Here is a 20,748-nt window from a genome sequence, read left to right as displayed (position 1 = left end):
ACCATATTACATCATCAGCAAGAGGTGCATTTTGTTAGATAGCTGTACATTTATGGTTAATTATTCAAATCAATGTTGGGTTGATGACACAGTATTTCTCTGAATCATTCAGATTTTGTGGGATTACTACTAGAACTATAAGGATTACCATTCAGACTATTGAGCAACCCTGAAAAATATTGTCTGAATGTGGAATGTGTAAACTGGTGCTTATCCTAGAGAGCACTGTTCCACTGGTTCTGTTTGACTCTCATCTGCCGTCATGACTAAAACCTGTAGAGTTTGCAGCACTAATGCTCACCATGCCCCAAAGTTAGGAACCCTGGAAACTTACATGCGTACAATATTTTTTACGTTGAAGTCTTCCAGTGGAGCGACGTCAGGGTCTTCACCTTTGTCCGTCTGCAGAACCAGCTGCTGAACTATCCGGTCCAACAACACCCAGTACTGGAGTGTGGTGCTGCTCTGCTTATCTGCAGACAGATAGAGAGAAGAACGGCTGCAGTCATGGGTCAGTTGATGGTGATTCAAAAAAAGTAAATAAGTAAGTTGTAGGCAGACAGGCGGTCTTACGTGGCAGCATGAGACAGTGCTGCAGTGCCGACAGGAGGTGAGGGTAAGCTTCAGTATGGTTCAGCTTCTTCTTGATCAGCTCAAACATCTGGCTGGCACTTTTAGTTTCTATGTGGACCTGAGAAAAAGACATTCATCAGCAGGTTTATACACTACACCGTTACTCCTACTACTAATAATATTCAGTGTGTGTTAATATGTTAATTTAGCTGGTTACTGGATCTAAAGGACGTAATATAAAGAAAACCTTTGGACAGTGTAAAGGTTTTTCTAAAATAACTCACAGTGTCGAAACGTTTGGACATCACAAGCTCGTCTTCATTCCTCAACATCTCAAAGAAGTCCAGATGTCTGCAAACAACATACACAACATACTCAAAATACAAATATGTTCCCCTGACCTGTTTTGTTTTTGTTAGTTCCATGACAAAGTATTGATGTTTCAGAATGCCAGCGTAATGTACCTGTTCAGGGTGGCGTTGTCATGGGAGCGCAGCTTGTCAATGACCGGCTGAATGCCCAACATCAGAAACTCATAACGCAAATGGGTGCGGAACTCCAGACTGGTCTAAAAACACACATGAGAAGAACATCAGTTGTGAATGCTTGAAGCATGTGTAAAAATACAGGGACTACATATATGTGCATGAGATATAACCCATTATAGTGTCACTGAAATACCCTGCTTCTGTATTGTTGCTCATGTCAACCCACTAGTTCTGCCTGTCGATATCTGTCTATCGCACTTATTACATTATCGCCTGATCGCGATTATTTGAGCTGTCCACGATCATTTTGCATTTTTGGATTCCACAATCGAGGGAATTTAAAGCCAATATTACGAATGTGGCAACAAATAGAAAGTGAATTAGGTGCGTATTCATCTGCTGGGTCAGGGGTCAGCAACCTTTACTATCAAAAGAGCCATTTTAGGCAAAAACAAACACAAAAAAATCTGTCTGGATTCACAAAACATTTGAGCATTGTGATGAATCATAGTCTAAGTATATAATATATAAGTCTAATGTAGTGAGGGCCAAAGTGCAAATATACTAAGGAGTATTAGGGCCACGTTGAGGGAAAAAAAATCGGAGATTTCCAGAATAAAGTCATAATATTATGAGAAAAAAGTCATAACTTAACAAAAAAAAAAGTTGTAATATTACGAGAACAAAGTCATAACTTTACGAGAAAAAAAGGCATAATATTGCGAGAATAAGGTCATAACTTTATGAGAAAAAAAGAAAATAGCAGGTAAAATTACTACTTTATATTATGACTTTATTCTCATATTATGACTTTTTTTCTTGTAAACCTATGAATTTATTCTCAAAATCTCAGATTATTTTTTTTTCTCAATGTGTAACCATAGACCTACAACAATGATAAATAAAAATGAAAATGTAAACAAAAAACAGCTATTCATTTCCATTTTTATAAATCCACAGGGAGCCACTGGAGAGGAGCTAAAGAGACGCATGTGGCTCCGGAGCCGCAGGTTTCAGAGCAAAAGAGAGAGTGACGGTGGATGTTCTCAGAGCAGACAGGTGTTGGCGATCGGGGAGGAAATTAGCAGTAAAGTTGTATAGTAGTAATAACTGTACGGTGTAACCCCGAAGTAAGCATCAACTTTGGCCCTGGAGGCAAAACAAAGTTTCCCTTGTACCTCCCGACCACCGTCTGGAAGCTGAAGTAGTGTTTCCCTGTTGCATATTGACTTTTGAATATAAAATCAAACATCCTTCTAAATCAATTAACTGTCTTGGACCACACTTAGTACTTGTGTTTGACATTTATTTTTACACTATTTCTTGTAGTGTGTGGTTTGTTTATGTGCTGCTGCTGTGATATGCAAATATCCTCCCGGGGATAAATAAAGTATCGTAAAGTGTCTTTCAGTCTGTCTGTCTGTCTTTCAGTCTCTCTGTCTGTCTGTCTGTCTGTCTGTCTGTCTGTCTCTCTGTCTGTCTTTCTGTCTGTCTGTCTGTCTTTCTGTCTGTCTGTCTCTCTGTCTGTCTGTCTGTCTGTCTCTCTGTCTGTCTGTCTGTCTGTCTGTCTGTCTGTCTGTCTGTCTGTCTGTCTGTCTGTCTGTCTGTCTCTCTGTCTGTGCTGAAGATAAGGGGGCACATCACAACCAACTCCTATAAAAGACCTTTTTTTCATCACAGACTGATTCGAATGTCGAACTGAGAGAGAGACACACAGCTGGTTGTTCACCTCTCCTGCTCCCTGGCTAAGCACAGCATTGATGAAGGACATGATGGCAGTCTTCAGATTAACTTCATCTCTGTAGCGGCCCGTGGATCTATCCAAGTCTGTCAGCAGGGTCTGCACACAAAACAGAGAGGATTTACACCAGTTATACCATTATAAAACATGTTTGCTGTACACATCAGATTGGCCTCAAAATAATTAAGAAATCCCTGTAAACTGTTATGTAAAATTGATACACATTTGATATGTGAAATTGATTATATCAGTCATCTTAACAGAGAAAATAGGTGTAGAAATGTGTTGGCTACTGGTCGTGGACTCAAATAGAATGATGCCAATCACTTTCTGTCACAATTGGATGTGAATATTAATGTCCCCAAGACAAGGGAAAGAAATCTGTTTCATCCACATCTCCATGTTTCCTTGCAGAAGAATAAATGAAGCACACAGGAACAAAGCAAGAGCAGACCTGAAAGCGTGTTCTCTCCGAAGCAAAGGTCTGGTAGTGCAGCATGGCTTCTAGTACTTTCTTATGGCCTCCTGGCACCAAACACACTGCACCAAGGATCTCTAACACTGCAACCTGGGGAGGGAAAGAAGAACGTCCAATTACTGACGAGTAGGAGATAAGAACTTAAGTATGTAAAACTAGATGGTTCCTCTGCTTTAAGAAGACAAGGAGAGTACTCTTTTTTTTAATTATTACATATTGTGCTGAATTTATTACATTATTAAAAAAAAAATTGCTAAGTTTATAATGTAATAATGTTTTCATAATGTAATAACTTATTACATTATGAATAAAATTGTCATACGTTGTGCGCTCAAGGTTTTATTACATTATGTGCTGATTATTACATTATGAGCTTTTATTACATTTAAATTATTACATTACGCGCAGTTATTACGTTATGAGTTGCTACACCCTCTCTCATCACAGCGTAGAAAAGCACACTGCTATCGCCAGATGAGTGACAACTTTGTTGCTGTCTTAGCTAGCTCACTAATTCCACCGTGCTTTAATGCTACACTGGTTACAGAAAATGAGCAGAAGGACCACCACCTTCTCACTCCCAACTCGTCACATACCGCCGGTTGGTCAGTGCCCCTCGGCATCGGAGACCGACGCATGAGGTACCCCTCTTGCGTTACTTTTGGACAAACCAGGGACGGCGTGTCAAGATACGCTCGATACATGCATGGTGTCCTTTCAAAATAAACCTCACAGGAAGATAGGTTTAGGCAACACAACCACTTAGTTAAGGGTTAGGAAACAGTCGTGAACTAAATTTCATGTGACATAGCAAAGGGTCTGAATGTCAGTGTGATATTTCAGTTGTTTTGTTTTTAATAAATGTGGAAACATTTCTAAAATCCTGTTTTTGCTTTGTCATTATTGGATATTGATTGTGGCGTATGTACCTTGGTTTTGATGTTCTCGGTGGTGAGACTTTGTGTGATGATGTTAATGCTCTCAGAGTGACCCAGGACGTGAGCTCTGCCCTGAGAGTTGTTCATCAGAGATTTGATGCAGCCAATCAGCGAGGTGTGAATCTCAGAGTTGGTCGTCTCGTAGTCCATCGACTTGAGAAAATTCAGGATACAGGACAGGCCATCCAACTCAATGAATCGCGTCACAAACCTGGTAGAGATAAATCAGAATGGCAACGTTAAGGTCATTCTTTAGGTCACTGCAGTACAGCACAGAGGAGGATGAAGTGAAACGTTACATTTTCAGAATAACGTGTTAGAACTGGAACGGTACCTCATCGGCTGTGTCCTCAGTGCTGTCTTTAGACCATCTATGATCTTACGTCTTCCCTGCTCGTCCTCATCCTCCAGCGACAGCAGAGTCTTCCTCTGGGAACAGAGGGGTCGAACTAAATAATGCCTCGCAACTCTACACAATTCCAAATAGGTTATGTACTCACTCCGAGGCAATAATGGAGAGAGTTTGGCTCATAGAACTAAATGTTGGTGGTTTATAGTGTAGGATTTGTGATCTCTGATATCAGCTGATATTAAGTTACAAAAAAACTGCAACTCAAAAGCAAATATATATCAATATAGTATGTACAACAATATCTAAAAAATTGTAATTAAATTTTACATTTTTAAAAATAATCAATATTTTCACATTTTATAAAGAAAATTGGTAATAAAGCAAAATCTGTGTCTGTGAATAAACTGGGAACAGCAGGATTAAAACAGAGAATTCACAAAGGCTCATTTGCAAAGAAATGAGACAATTTCATGCTAAATGTCTACATATTACCTCATTTAAATACATGCTAATTGCACAGGAGCACCGAGACGCTATTTGCTTGGCGGTGCGTTTAGGGGTGCATTTCTCCCTTTGCGGATGCTTTGAGAAATATGCGGTTTCTTTATGTCTTATTTGTGCAGATTTAGCAGAAGCCGCGCAATCCTTTTGTGAATTCACCCCAGAGTGTTAGCCTATACTCACAGCAGCCATGGACGTGAGCTGGTCAATATAATACTCTGGCCATCTGGTTGCTCCTTTATTCTCCTCTGCTTCCTGCAATACACACATATACACACACACACACACAGGTCAGAGTCATGGAAAGAAATGCAACTGCCCAACAGCGCAGGATGTATAAACTACCAATACAGATAAAGTGGCTGTAGTCATAGTTTCTTACCAATTTCTTACTACAGTAGAGCTGCCATTTCTTCTCTGCTGGTAAAGAAAACATGGCAGCTCTGTTCTCTTCTGTGAGGTCCAGTTCATCCTGGGATAGAAGAAAGAAATGAATGATAAACATAAGAAGAAAGCTGTTGAATAATTATGGATGTTTGAATGTACGTAGGAATAGCCAGTGTCCAGGAGAGGAACATTGACTCACCACCAGCTCAGTGAACATAGAGTCCAGCTCTTGAGGGGGGGGCATGGGCAGGTTGGGCTCCAGCACAGCCATAGTGTTCATGTTTTCCTGGAGGTGGGTGATCTCTGGTTGGTCACTTCCATTGAAGCAGCAGGAAAATAGAGAGGACAGGCTACGCCCCTGGGGCGGCTTCACACGGGACACCATGGTTACAGCGGGGACGTCACCAGAAGTACTGACTGAAGAGGAGGACAAAACGTATTAATCGAATGTGTTGCCATTTACAGCAATTCCTGTGGTCAGAGATCTGACTAGCTTAATGTTTGAATGAAGCGTTGATAAGCTGCTAAAATAAAGTAAAACATTAAACCAAACTGAGACAATGGTGAGACAGTCAAAGAGACATCTAATAAAATAACATCAAATAAAGTATTACATCTTTGGAAAAAACATTTTCCTTAATAATTGATACGTTTGCAAAGTTTCTAAAATAAGTTCGATAGACATTGTTTGACACATCATTTATATCATTTCCTGTTTGTAGATTAATTTCTTATACACAATCTCAACGTATCATCATACAATGGTTTGTATGATATTTTACAAAAAAGTTATTCCTCATTTTTCGTACGTTTACCTACAAATTTCCAACACGTGACGCACGTGACAATTTCTGCTCCAGTCTTTTCAAAATAAACTTCCGTAGGTTTAGGCAACTAAACTACTTAGTTAGGTTTAGGAAAAGATCGTGGTTTGGGTTAAAATAACACCGGAAGTTGTGTAAGTTAAGTAAGGACGTCAGGTGACAAATAAATCAACGTTGACTTCTGGTTTCACATGATATACGAACACGTCTAAAAAAAAGTGTTTTTTGATCCACCACACCCATACTTCCTGGTTCAGAATTACGTGGATAGAAATACAAATACAAATTGATTTTGTTGGATATTTATGGATCACAGTGCATTACTTTTTGTAGGTATAGCTACTATTGGTTTATGAGAACAATAGTAACAAAAAACAGAATACTATGAAGATTTGTGAGGTTCCTTTTACACAGGACATTTTAAAATGTGATTGATAGATGGCCACTTCATTCTTGACATAGACTCCTAATAACTCATAAAGTGTCTACTGTACACTGGCTGAGATATGAATACAATGGATGTCCATAGGATTAAGAAGTCGTCTACAAAGTATTACACACAATTTGACATAAAAGTCTATTGTGTTGCATTAACCCCTTTAGTAAGAGTTATGAATAATGTTTTTCTGGGATATCTCACTAAAGGATATATTCACAATTCGTGTTAGGAAGAGATCTCTTAATAGCAGAAAGGACAGGATGAATGATTACAGCAAGCAAAACCTGTTTCACTGTACATGTGGCCATGTGAGTATTATTTTAAGACAGACTTGAAAAAATTAAAAGCCAGGAAACTGCTGGAAATTGCATACATAATGATATATGAATGGTAGATGTCACAGAAACCTTTTTACCTTTTCTTTTTTTTAGATAAAAAGTGATATCTGCTGCTTAGCATTTAGATCAAAAATCAGATTAACAATACATTGATGCTGAGCACATTCATTCTTCCCCTAATGACCTCATGGGCTTGTGTCCGGCACCACCATCAGGACAGACATTTTTAGCTCACCTTGGTTAAATAAAGTCAGTTGAATTGTAAGTAGGGTGTGTATTGGCAATAATCTGGCAATACGATACATATCTTGATTCAGAGTTTATGATTCAATATATCGCGATATATTTAGATTCTGTAAACAAGGCGACATATTGAGATTTTTAAAATCTAATTTTAGGAAAACTGTCATAGAATGAAGAACACGCCACCATATACATAAAATCTGAGCAAAAAAAGTTTAATTTTTATGCAATTTACATTTATCACAGTCGCTGTAACATCCAACATCAAAGCACTACTTTGAGCGGGCGCATACACTGAGAGGGCACTTGTCTTTGCAAATTAAATAAAGTATTGACTGAGTAAATTTTTGCATGTTAACTATTAATTAAAACTCAATACCGTGTTTTTGAGAAACGATACAGTGTCACAAAACAAAATATCGCGATACTCAATATTTCGGATATTTTCTTATACCCCTAATTGTAAGTATGTTGCTCCATTTAACACTTGTGTAACTTTAGTTTTGCAGGCTTAAATGAACTCTGCACACTTAACATGACTTTTAATCATGTTTTTGTTTTTTTAAAGATACAGGTTTGATGAGCGATCAGATCTCCAACAACAGAACACAGAGCTTGAACTAATATCCATGCATTATTATCACAGCTTCATACTTCCTATCTGTTAAACATCAATTAATAAAATGAACATACATAATTATTGGCTTGCACACCCACAAACATGTCTCGAACACTGTGCATGCTGCACAAACACGTATCTCGTATACTATCCGTCAACACGATCATAATTGAACTCAACACAAGCTAACACAACTAGACAGACATACATTCATTTGGGTGTGATTAACAAGCCACGAATGGAACAGATGAGTCATGAGGTGTGGCTGTGTGTGTGCCTGTGTTTCATCATTTATTTAAGGGGTTTGATTGATGATAGAAACAGCACTTTGGTATATTGGACCATGAAAAATAGTTTTAGTGTTAGCTGTGAATAACAGCGACATACTCAGGTCCTCACGTAGTCAGAAAGCAAGAGCTGATGGTACAAAGTCAATATGTTTCTCTATACATCTCTTCTCCAGTTACTCATTGTAGTGCTTTATGGAATGTTTTGTGATACTATGTTGCTGTTTTCATGGTACATTCTGTGGTGTAATATACGGTTATTTGTAGTACTTGTACAACGGTTAAAGTAATATGTTTTTATTCTTTAGTCTTTGACAGGTTGTTGTAGTTATCAGCGAATATATCTCTTAAGCTGTGACTAGAAATTGCTTACTCAAACACCAGCTCTTACAACCCAGCGCTTCATTCATAAAATCATACACCAAGATCAAGATTTGATTTGTACAGGAACAGAAATCCTCAGATCATTTATGGGGGATGATTATATTGTCTTTAGACAGACAAGAAATTGGAGTTATTTAATCTACGCTTTGAATACATTTGAATTTCAACCTTGGCTTCAAAGCTCAAAGGGAGTTTCATTAGGAGGCCAGAAACACAAGCTTTTTAGCTTTTTCAGATGATTTACTTATACTGATATCTGAAGCTTGATACTCAACATCAAACTTACTTCATTTAGTTAATACATGTTCAGTTGTCACGTTACAGTGTAAATTGGCAAAACAAGGCTGTGAAAATGCCTGTTTTGTATTGAAATCGCCAATGACTCCTAAAACGGCATAGACCGTGGTTACACTTGACAGTTCAATGCAACATATGCGGATATATTTCGTGGTCAAAAGAGTGGCTGTAAAACTGAGAACACATTTAATTTCTGCCAGGATAATTGGTCTCTGCACACCCAACCTCACTGAGCTGAACAATAAGGCCATTGCACGCATTGCAACCTCAATAGGACATCACACACACCCACTAAACCAGCAGCTCGCCCTGCTGCCCTCAGGGTGCAGGTACAGAGCACTGACATGCAGGAAGGCTCGCCTTGGGAAAAGCATGATCCCTGCAGCCATAGCTGCCTTAAACAGGCCTCGCTGAACAGACCTGAGTGTGTAATGTCATGTTGTTACCGTTTCTGAATTTCCCCTTGGGGACAATAAAATCATTTCCTATAAATTCTTCACATTAAAACCCCCCCTGTAATGTTTGCTGCTTGCTCTTCCTCCCTGCAGTGTTAGTAGACTTGTTTTATTGAAGAATAGCCGCTAACTAAGCTCTGCTGATTCGGTGATGAACACATTTTCCTATAAATTTTTCACAATAAAAGTCTTCCGTTATTTTGCTATTTATTTTGAGGCAGCAAAATCAGGAAATGTTGGGTTTTCATCAGGAGTAACTCAACAGGACTCAGACAGCGGGTCTCAGCAGTGTTCCAGCCTTCAATATTATGAATTATGAATAATATCAACAAATGTCGTAAAAAAAGTCATAGTAGAGTATGTCGACAAAAATGTCAATAAATGTTGAAAAAAAAGTCAACAAGTTGTGTAAAGTCATGACCTGCCCTAGTCTGCCTCTGATTGGCTTACTCTGATATTCTTACCTTAACCCCAACTAATTTCACTCCTCATGCCAAAACCTAAACAATCCAACCAATGAAGGCAACGAGTACTAGCCAATCAAAGGACAAGTAGGGCAGATCAGGCCTTCGCCAAAGCAGGATTCATAATTTAGCCTCCAGCCTCAGTTTTCCTCCTCTAATGCCTTCGCTCTCGTGTGGGGGGGGGGGAAGATGATGCGACACCTACGTTTGATAAATTGTCCAGATTGTGCCCACATGCTGTCCACGCCTCACTGAAAACCGAACTCAATGCGAGCCGGGCCACCTCGGCATGTGGTCTAGCTGTTTCGATATTGGAGTGTACAGACTTAACAGTTAATGCGTCCTGGCGTGATCGGATGACAAAAGTGGCATTGAAAAGACAAGTGTAACCACGGCTATATATGACCGTTCTACTGTATTTAATGTGGCAGTTCTAAACACATGGTTATGAAACCAAACTACTTGGCTATGGTTAGGCAACAAAACTACTTGGTTAGGTTTAGGAAAGATCATGGTTTGGGTTAAAATAAGTACGTTTGTTACGCAGTACATGACGTGGTTTCGTACTAACGTAGTTACAGTACGTAACTTGAAATAACTCAACGTGTTGACTTTTGGTTTCACACGGGAGACGAACAGAGGTCTCTTCAAAGTCCTGTTTGTTTGACCCATCCATCCACCCCAAACTCCTCCCTACTCGGACGTTGTCGCTCTTTATACTACGTCACCTAACTTCCTCCTTTACTCCTGTACTAATTACGACAGCCACTAAAGGTCGCCACCTAACAACTAATGGAAATATGGGTCGTAATGAGCTGTTTGCAGAGACGAGCTATACGACCGTTTTTTGGATGAAGACGTCTCGTCCAGGTTGGTTTGCGTCCAACAAGTCTTCAATCCAAGTTATCTGGCAAAAAATAACTTGTTTCTCAATAGTTAGCTAATGCTAACTCTTTAACATCATTAACTCTGAAATTATTGAGGTGCTGATTTAATCCCACCAATTATTTTTGTTCAATTTGTACAGGTCACTTTACCAGGCACTGTCGGGCCTCTTTTGAAACAACTGAAATAACAAATAAACAATTCTGTTTTCAAGCACACACACACCTTTATGAGTGATTAATTATAGTAATAACCATAGTCATCAACCTGCCTGGACCAGGTACAAGAGCATGACACACTATTGTGAACCTGTAATTAGTCAGTAACATCATTACCCATTTTCCAGATGGAGTCTTGATATATGAGGTAGACAGATGCACCTGCAGCGTGCTGCTGCTCCAGTTTTCACATGCTTTGACAAAAGTGCCATTGTGGACACTGTCCATCACTCTTGACACTGATGTCAATCTGGTTTATACCAGGAAGGCTGATTAATGGTTTGCTCCTCTGTCATTAAGTGAATGTTGGCTCCAGTGTGGTGTTAAGGCCAGACTGGGCTGACAGGAGGTGTACAGTAGGAGCGGCAGGGTGGTTATGTGAAGCAGGATGACTTGACAGACAGGTAGGCAGAGACACACCTTCACCGGGAAGAAGTTGTACTGATCAGTGATAAGTGATGCTTAACCAGATTGGAGACTGGAGTTTTTAATGCTTTCATATTAAAATGTCTAGTCAAAAATCATAAAAATTGTCTGGAAATGCTGGGTCGCATCAGAAACACAGAACTTTAAAGGTACAGTAGCCTGGAGAGATGTAGCTTCAACTGATCTGCAGCACATACAAACACCCAAAACCAACTCATACCAAACTGTGTAGGAAGTACAAATTGTGCAAAAACAGGAACTATAAACTCTGTTTATATTGTTAATATATTCTTTCTACATTGGTATTTCCCTTTTCCCCCCTAACATAGCTTTAAGATCAACCCGGTCTCACAAGAAGGTGTATAAATACCATGACATTACACAGACATTCCGAGTGTCATGAGTACACATTTTAGTCTTTTCACGTGTCATTTGTACGCAAACATCCGCAGTTAGGTTTAGGCAAGAAAACCACTTAGTTAGGGAAAGGGAAAACGTCATGGTTGGGCTTAAAATAAGTAAGTAAGTAAAACATGTACAGAAACAACTACGTCACTAATGTAACTTACAAAAAACAATGGCTTGTTATAATTATCTTAGTCCCCAGTTTGACAGTATCATATACAGTACATTGTGTAGGGTATTCATGTTTTATACATCATTCTAGCAAATGGAAATATTCTGGACTTATTGTGTGTCATTTTATACAACTGTCCCCAAAATCCAAGGGGAAAGCAGGCCACCTAAAACTTACAATTACCATGTGTGTTTGTTAGCTTTGGAAAGCTAGCAAGCTTTAGCGGACAGTGACCCACAGCCTCACACATGTGAACAAACCAGCATGTGCAGATGAATAGGCAACTACTAAAGTTAGCCTGGCAGTTAGCTACAATAGCTAATCCTAGGGGCTCATTACTGTGTGTTTGAAATGATTTATTTGAAGTGTATAGAAAGTTGTTTTGCTCCTCAGTTACAGGTAAAAGTTGTACAATCAAAATGTTACTTTAACCTGCATTCATTTATTTTTTTGGCCATTTGGGGGGAAAAGCTCCACAACAAGCTAAAATCATATCATATTAGGACAATATGAAGTTGGTCATGCTAATATGTTAGCAAAGTTTGGGTAATTTTACAGCTAAACAGTACACTAAAATATGTTTCTGAAAACATTTGAGGAGAGAAATAGATGTTACAGTAACATAATATTACTTGATCTGATATTTGATCAGCGCGGCCTAGTTTGAGTTTGATCGGAGTTCGCATGTTTGGTGAGCAGTGATTGACGACTGCGTTAGAGACTCCTCGGCTCTGATTGGTTGATCTCGTTAAAAACTTTAGGAGCACAAGGAGGACACAGAGGGACATGAATTTTCCACAGATCATCTGTCTCATGCACTACTGTCAGAATATAGTCACAGTTTTATAAAAATAACTTTTTTATCATATTTGCTCAAAGTTACCGACTGCAGCTTTAAGTATCTCTGGTCTTGTGATAACAGCTGGTCCTCTGATGAGGACCGTGAGCTGCGGTTGAAAGCTAGTAAGTTGTCTATAAACAGGAAGCATAAAGTGGCATCAATGGAAATACTCAAGTGAAGTACAAGTACCTTAAAAATGAACTGTACTTAGTTACATTCCACCACTGGATATTATATTATTACTACAGTAGAAGTTTTTGCCTGTGGCTAGAGGAAAGGTCAGGACTCCCCACAATCAGTAAGATTGATCAGGACCATAACATCCAAAACTCATGGAAAATACATTATTTTGACAGTGATGGACAGATAGACTGACTGACATCACCACACAAACAATAAATACACAAATAAATAAAAGTACCTGACCTCTGATAACTGGTGTCCATGCATGTTTGGTTTGTGTTGACAGTGAACACTGTCCTTGTCTGTTCAGCATATCAACAGTTGCAATAGGACTCTAATAACGATCAGTACTGTGTGTATGGTTATGTTGTGTATAGATTGATGACAGGGTTATAATTCACCCTGATGAACCAGCCAGCTCAGAGTTCGCAGAGTTTAATCAATACTTTATGGATCCCTGCAGGGGAAGTGTGTTTTCTCTAGCCCCGCTTCCACACGCAAGTCAAAGGTCAGTGTCAGCGACAGAACAGCCGTCCTCAAGCCGGTGGGGTTTCACTGACTCACTCAAGGACAATTCAGTCAGTAAATGTTTGCTAGAGCTTGTTTTTTTCCCAGCCACACTGTGTGTTGTTGATGAGGCCGCTAATCACATGACGTCATCTAGCAGAAAACAGAACCCTTCTGTATCCTGATGAGCCATTTCCATTTCAAACCAGCTCTGTGGTCCTCAGTCTCATGTTCTTCTATAGTTTTCTTATGTCAACAAATCCAATGAAAAGACCAAAACCAACAATGTGTTAGTTCGTCTCTCAATAGAGAGGTGAAGTCACGCCCCTTCCGGTGGACCACCATGGGACCTTATTTCAGAAAAAATATGAACAGTAGTCAACGGAGAGAGAGAATATTTTTTTTATCCCGTTTGAGTTGTGCCATGAATCACACATGTGATGTTTGTCAGTTTAAAAGATAATTTTGCAAGTCCAGAAAGTCTCAGTTTGTTGTAAAACTGTTGAAGTATCAGACTGTGAAAATACGTAATTAGAAAGACGACACACCCTAAAGTCGCGTAGTGACGTCTCTCTCTCTCTGAAGCTACGATGTCTGTGTGTTTCCTACTGAGATGAACTCACACCAGCAACGGGTCTGATCCTTCTTTCTCTTCCTGGCTGATATAAAGACCAGGAGTCTCTGGATAAAACACATCAGGTCAGATAACGTTTAATTTGTGCGTGGAACATAGCTACATTAGCAAGCTATAGTGTTGGTGACGTTTATTGTCTGAGACGAGAGATGTAGTTCACTGGGCGGTTTCACACAAAATTAAATGATACTACGACAAACGACTTTCTTGACTCTCAAAATGATCTTTTAAATTGACAAACAACATGTGTGTGATTCATGGAGCAACTCATGAATCAAAAAAATATTTGGACTACCGTTCATGTTTTTTCCGAAATAAGGTTTCATAGGGTCCACAGGAAGGGGCGGGATTTCTCCTCTCTATACTTTATGACTTCCCTACCCCGTCTGTGGTTCTCAGCTCCAAGCCCATTGGTTCCTACTGAAGATGTAAATCTTTAAAAACAATTCACAAATATATAACTTAATTAAAAAAAAAAAAAAATGCTCAGCAATTTCACAAAACAGCTGGTCACTGCAATAGGTGAGAAGGTGAAGTAGGCAAGATTGGAGCAAATATGATTAAAAAAATATATTTTTATAACACTGTCGCTATATTGTGACAGTAGTACATGAAACGGATAACCTCATGTTCTTCTGTGTCCTCCGGTGTCCTCCGGTGTCCTCCGGTGCTCCTAACGGCATCTGCTCATGGCTCTGTTTTCAGGCTTTAAAACATCTAGACGGGAGACTTTGACCAATCACAGGTCATTTTAGAGTGAGAGTGTTCCTATTGGCTGTTCATTCAACGGAGGCCGCTGTCAATCATTCACAAACTCCTATCAAACGGTCAAACTAGGCAGCGCTGATCAAATATGAATCAATATTTTGTTACTGTAATGCCTATTTCTCTCAAATGTTCTCAGAATCTTGTAGTGTACTGTTCAGCTGTAAAATGAGAAAGTTTACTCCGGCTGGTGGGCGGTGCTTGGTATTTCCTCAACAGATCTCAACATGGCTGCCAGTTCACAAACTTTCTCATTTTACAGCTAAACAGTACACTACAAGATGTTTCTGAAAACATTTGAGGAGAGAAATAGGCATTACAGTAACAGAATATTGATTCATATTTGATCAGCACACTATTTGTGATACTCAAAAACAAATATAATCTGGGAGAAAATACGTTTCTCTCTAAACGTAATTGCCACCATTAGGAGACCGGGCTGTTTTTCGTTGAAACTTTACTATATAAAACACTACCTTGTAAACAGTCTCACGCTTGTGCAGGTGCACTACTCGTCCGTGTGAGTTCTGTTTATGAGGAAGAGTTCTAAATAGTCAAGTGAAGATGCATGTGTTTGGGAAGTAGTGAGCATTCGACTGGATGAATGAGACTTGGATTATATACTCCACGAAATGTGTGAGTGAATCTGCTGTTGTTAAACGCGGCCCCCATTTGCTCAGGATTTACTCAGTTTTGGGATTTTTTCCTTCACCGTGGAGGCATGAAAGAAAAACAAAGATTTCTTCATAAATTCAAGGTAGATAGACCTATATACCTATGCTAAGATATATAAATAGTCATTTTGGGGGTAAAGTATTCCTTTATTGAGCGAATTGTGACAATTTGATTAAGCCTACCAGCTTATGTTGTGTTTAGATTTGACTACAGAGTAGGTGCTGGATGAAGTACAATAAAAACTAATATTTTTGCCCTTTGCTCATGGCACTTATTAGGTAAAGTTGCCTCAACAGAAAGTCTGGTGTCCATCTAACAGAAACTGCTATAGAGATATACTGTAGTTGTCATAGAGGAGAACCCTGACCAGATTTTATGTATGGTCACAACATAGCTACAATAAACAATAAAGAGCACAAAATACATTATATTTTATAATATTAAATATGTTATACCATAATTACTTCACAGGTTCAGCAGAATATCAGTGTTGTTGACACCATTTTTTGCAAACTTCAGTTTTGTTTCCCAGCACTGCTACTTATATAGAAGTAGTACATATTATTTATTTCTCCTTTCCTCTAAAATGCCCAATGCCTTTGTTCCCCATAGTGTTGTTTTCTTCCACTGCACTTCCATTTAAGTATCAGTGAACTACTTCATTGTTACCTGATCACACTGTAAACTGTGGGGAGTATTGTAAAGTGTTAAAATGTGACAAAAAAGCGAAAGCTTCCGCTTGGATGAATGACCTGATGATGTTGCTTAAGTTAGAAAAGATCAAATATTCCGTCAGAGGGTCAACCCAGCATGGGACCTTTTAGTATCTTATTTTGAAAGGCTCAAGACCCCGCCCCAAAATTAGGCAGCACTCTACACACTAGAATGTAGTTAATAACTGGTGGTAAATAAGCTTATTGAACATCCACAAATTTGTTTCTATTTCAAAGCATGTATATGTATCTTTTCCTATGCTAAATTTAAAATAATTCATCTGTATTTATGTTTTATTGTATTAATTTTGTGTTTGCTGGTTTTTTTATTTTTATTTATTTTTTATTTTTGTTATTTACATTTTTTTTTATCTTACTACTTAATTTTTTTTTGGGGGGGGGGATAAATGAATAAATAGATAAATAAATAAATAAATAAATAAATAAATAAATAAATAAATAAATAAATAAAATAAAAAATATCAAAAAAAAATTCAAAATGACAGACTATTTAGTTTTTTTGTAGAGGGATGGGTTGTGCTGAGGGAACCTATGAGGTCATCATCCTCTACATTAAGTGTGTGGATCATCACAGGTTTCTTACCTTTTGTGATCCTCTTCTATGCGGTGCAGTGAGATGCTGCCATGTTCAGCTCCAGCAGTGTGTGTAACAGCAGTCAGGTGTCAGATGAACATCTGTAGCGGGGGATCATTCACCCTGCTGTCACTGTCATCCCGACATTATAACAGCCGGGTTGTCACTTAAAACTACTCTGAGTTTCTTCTGAGAATATATTTGACATGTTTTATAATCCAAAGAAATGGATAGAGGAACGAGGGAGTAAAAGTCAGAAAGTGATGCTGAAATGAAATCGCAAAGACACGGATTTAACAAAAACAAATAAAGACAGATACAAATGAATCAGTGGAGCTAGAGTTGAATTCAAAATGTTCCGCAATCATAATCCACAAGGAGTTTCTTCACTTAGAATGTGGCTAAATAGAAAATCCACAAGAGGAAGACGTCACCGAGAGCTGATTCAGATTCAGAGATTTTCTTAAAGTTTGTCCAAAAGTTGCAGGTGTCCAAGAAAATACAAATCCTCTGTCGTTCGCTCCATCTAACCACACAACACCTGCTCTCGTCTCTGTGTTCGTCTTTCTCCTGTTTCCATTCTGATGTGTTGCTGAGACTCGATCAGTGTCTGTCAGGCAGAATGTACAGAGAAACTGACAGATCAGCCTGACTGAGAGTCTACAGTATGTGGCAAGCTCAAAACACACACTACTGCATTCCTGGTGGAGGCTGTCACGCCCAGACCTCACCCTCTGCTTTGTGTGTGTGTGTGTGTGTGTGTGTCATCATGTCTGATAATGAGGAGATTTTTCAGATCTAGATCAGCAGATTACAAAGATTACAGCCCTTCAGGCCCAGCTGTTCTGCCCTCATTAGCATTGCTACTCCAGCAGCCTGCTCTCATATGATGATGCTCTGTGATCAATTAAACTTTATGACACTCATCATGTACATCCAGGTACAGACATGACATTTGACCTCTGCATTTAACCCATCCTGAGCATTTAGGAGCAGTGGGCTGCAGTGAAGCGCTCTGGGAGCAATTTGGGGACACTTCGACATGCAGACAGTAGGAGTTCGGGATCGAGAACCGCCAACCGTAAAAGGTCGACCCGCTCTACCCTCTGAGCTACAGCCGCCCCTAAACACTCCTGACTGTAGACTGACAGTGAGGAACTCGCTGTAATAAAGGGAAGTACTTTATGAATCAGAACCTTGTCAGGGTAGATTTGAAGTGCCAAATGAAACTATTGTGTCACTCCTATTTCAGCCCGTGAATCTCATGTTCTGATCTATTTTTAGAGCTCAGGTCACATGATGACAATCACACCGTTTCCATGACAATCAAACAAACTCCATCCACTGATGAAGACTGTGAAATGTTGTTAAAATCTCAACAAAAAGTCAATAAGTGAAACTTGAGTTACATTTATTTACTGTTTGACAAAGGTCAAGAATGAACCTCCGAGCTCAAATATTTAGTTATATTTAGTTTTTTTTTAAATTAAGACTAGGGTCAAATAATTTGGATGAGGTTGTATTCATATATCACATTTATATACATTCATATAGTAATGAAAGTTGGCATTAATTGTATAAATAATAGGGCTGTCAATCGATTAAAACATTTAATCACAAATTAATCGCATCTGTTCAAAATGTACCTTAAAGGGAGATTTGTCAAGTATTTAATACTCTTATCAACATGGGAGTGGACAAATATGCTGCTTTATGCAAATGTATGTATTGATTTTATTGGAAATCAATTAACAACACAAAACAATGACAGATATTGATCCAGAAACCCTCACAGGTACTGCATTTAGCATAAAACAATATGCTCCAATCATAACATGGCAAACTGCAGCCCAACAGGCAACAACAGCTGTCAGTGTGTCAGTGTGCTGACTTGACTATGACTTGCCCCAAACTGCATGTGATTATCATAAAGTGGGCATGTCTGTAAAGGGGAGACTCGTGGGTACCCATAGAACCCATTTACATTCACATATCTGGAGGTCAGAGGTCAAAGGACCCCTTTGAAAATGACCGTGACAGTTTTTCCTCGCCAACATTTAGCGTAAGTTTGTAGCGTTATTTAACCTCCTTCACTACAAGCTAGTATGACCTGGTTGGTACCAATGGATTCATTAGGTTTTTCTAGTTTTATATGATACTAGTATCGTCACTCTAGCTTTAAAACTGAGTTACAACCTAAAAATCGTGCATGAAAATGCGTTAAAGAAATTAGTAGCGTTAAAATGAATTTGCGTTAACGCGTTATTATCGGGATAACTATGGCAGCCCTAATAAATAAGTATGAATTGTACTCTGGTGTGGACCAAAACAACCAGCCCGAGACTGCTTGCGAGATGTGGTCAAGTGGCCCTAGTGCGGTTCGACTGAAGTGAGAACATAATCCGGCCCAATTGCAGAAATGAACCAAGACGCAGGGGATTATGGGATGCCTGCACGTGCATTTGTTAAGATGGACACAGGTAGACAACAGGTTGACGTGAGTGGGAGAGGACTGACTTGGAGTCCGATGTTTGCTAGACATGTGGGCCAAGGAGAACATACAGAATATGCTAAATAAAGTCCACAAAATAGTGACGTTGCTTGGTTAGTGTTTTCTCCGCGATTGTTGATTTTGTGTTTACATTTTCCACCACCAAATTACAAGAAAGACTTCAGCGATTACATTTCCAGCCTTCGTATACGCCTCTCAGCAAATTATGTTTTTATGTGGTCCGCTGTAATTTGTGCACTGTGAAACCGAACCAGACTAAATAAAAAACTAACCAAAAGTATCAATTTCACTCTGATTCAAACAGACTATGGGTTGTAAAAGCACCTTAAATACACTGAGAAAGAGGTAGATTCAGAGAAATAGAAGTACATGAGTTTGAAGCTCGCTGCAAAAGGATAATTTAAAGGCCATCTACAATGAGTTCATTGTCACAAACCGGCTCATGGAAGGACACAAAAACGGGAGACCACACGTGAATTGTAACTTTGAAGATTTATCCTTTGACAACAGAAAAGAAACAGCGAAACCAAATTGAAACCTCTGTAGAGTTGGCTCGTGTGACCTCACAGTATCTGTGATGCATGATTGAGAGGAATGTGACACGGCGTAGAGAGGGAAACCAAATGTTATCAAAACAAATGGAAAGGAGGTCAACAGTGGAGCAGGCCGTCAGACCAGGTGAGCCAAACTCTACCTGTTGACCCGAAACTGTGGGGAGGAACTATGAGTGCTTTCCATCCTGCTAATCATGTTTCCTCCTATAGGATGCTTTCCATTCTGCTAATTGTGTTTCCTCCTATAGGGTGCTTTCCATTCTGCTAATCATGCTTCCTCCTATAGGGTGCTTTCCATTCTGCTAATCATGTTTCCTCCTATAGGGTGCTTTCCATTCTGCTAATCGTGTTTCCTCCTATAGGGTGCTTTCCATCCTGCTAATCGTGTTTCCTCCTATAGGGTGCTTTTGATTCCGCTAATCATGCTTGCTCCTATAGGGTGCTTTCCATTCTGCTAATCATGTTTCCTCCTATAGGATGCTTTCCATTCTGCTAATCGTATTTCCTCCTATAGGGTGCTTTCCATTCTGCTAATCATGTTTCCTCCCATAGGGTGCTTTCCATTCCGCTAATCGTGCTTCTTCCTATAGGGTGCTTTCCATTCTGCTAATCGTGCTTCCTCCTACAGGGTGCTTTACATCCTGCTAAACGCGCTTCCTCCTATAGGGTGCTTTCCATTCTGCTAATCGTGTTTCCTCCTATAGGGTGCTTTCCATCCTGCTAATCGTGTTTCCTCCTATAGGATGCTTTTGATTCCGCTAATCGTGTTTCCTCCTATAGGATGCTTTTGATTCCGCTAATCGTGCTTGCTCCTATAGGGTGCTTTCCATTCTGCTAATCGTGTTTCCTCCTATA

At 39.2% G+C, this 20,748-nt stretch overlaps 1 protein-coding gene across 4 annotated transcripts in view; it reads right to left on the bottom strand.

Moving 5' to 3' along the window:
- LOC141784003 (disheveled-associated activator of morphogenesis 1-like) overlaps positions 1 to 17,465 on the bottom strand; it is a 31,483-nt gene extending 14,018 nt beyond the window's left edge. For 2 of the 4 annotated variants that reach the window (XM_074661667.1, XM_074661668.1), the window contains exons 1-12: positions 13,182 to 13,282; positions 5,658 to 5,875; positions 5,454 to 5,543; positions 5,255 to 5,326; positions 4,553 to 4,647; positions 4,210 to 4,429; positions 3,257 to 3,370; positions 2,791 to 2,901; positions 1,038 to 1,141; positions 858 to 924; positions 574 to 691; positions 335 to 473 (exon numbers count right to left, since the gene is read on the bottom strand). In XM_074661667.1, the coding sequence (XP_074517768.1) occupies positions 335 to 473; positions 574 to 691; positions 858 to 924; positions 1,038 to 1,141; positions 2,791 to 2,901; positions 3,257 to 3,370; positions 4,210 to 4,429; positions 4,553 to 4,647; positions 5,255 to 5,326; positions 5,454 to 5,543; positions 5,658 to 5,875; positions 13,182 to 13,251 (1,418 nt within the window). In that variant the 5' untranslated portion in view covers positions 13,252 to 13,282. Of the gene's footprint in view, positions 1 to 334; positions 474 to 573; positions 692 to 857; positions 925 to 1,037; positions 1,142 to 2,790; positions 2,902 to 3,256; positions 3,371 to 4,209; positions 4,430 to 4,552; positions 4,648 to 5,254; positions 5,327 to 5,453; positions 5,544 to 5,657; positions 5,876 to 13,176; positions 13,283 to 16,836 lie in introns of those variants that run through there. The other 2 variants (XM_074661670.1, XM_074661669.1) reach the window with 2 other exon arrangements.
- Positions 17,466 to 20,748: the final 3,283 nt, after the last annotated feature.

The sequence above is a fragment of the Sebastes fasciatus genome, chromosome 15, assembly GCF_043250625.1.
Source record: "Sebastes fasciatus isolate fSebFas1 chromosome 15, fSebFas1.pri, whole genome shotgun sequence".
Classification (NCBI taxonomy): domain Eukaryota; kingdom Metazoa; phylum Chordata; class Actinopteri; order Perciformes; family Sebastidae; genus Sebastes; species Sebastes fasciatus.
Note: the sequence above shows the minus strand (reverse complement) of the source record. Positions and strands in the feature narration are given on the sequence as shown.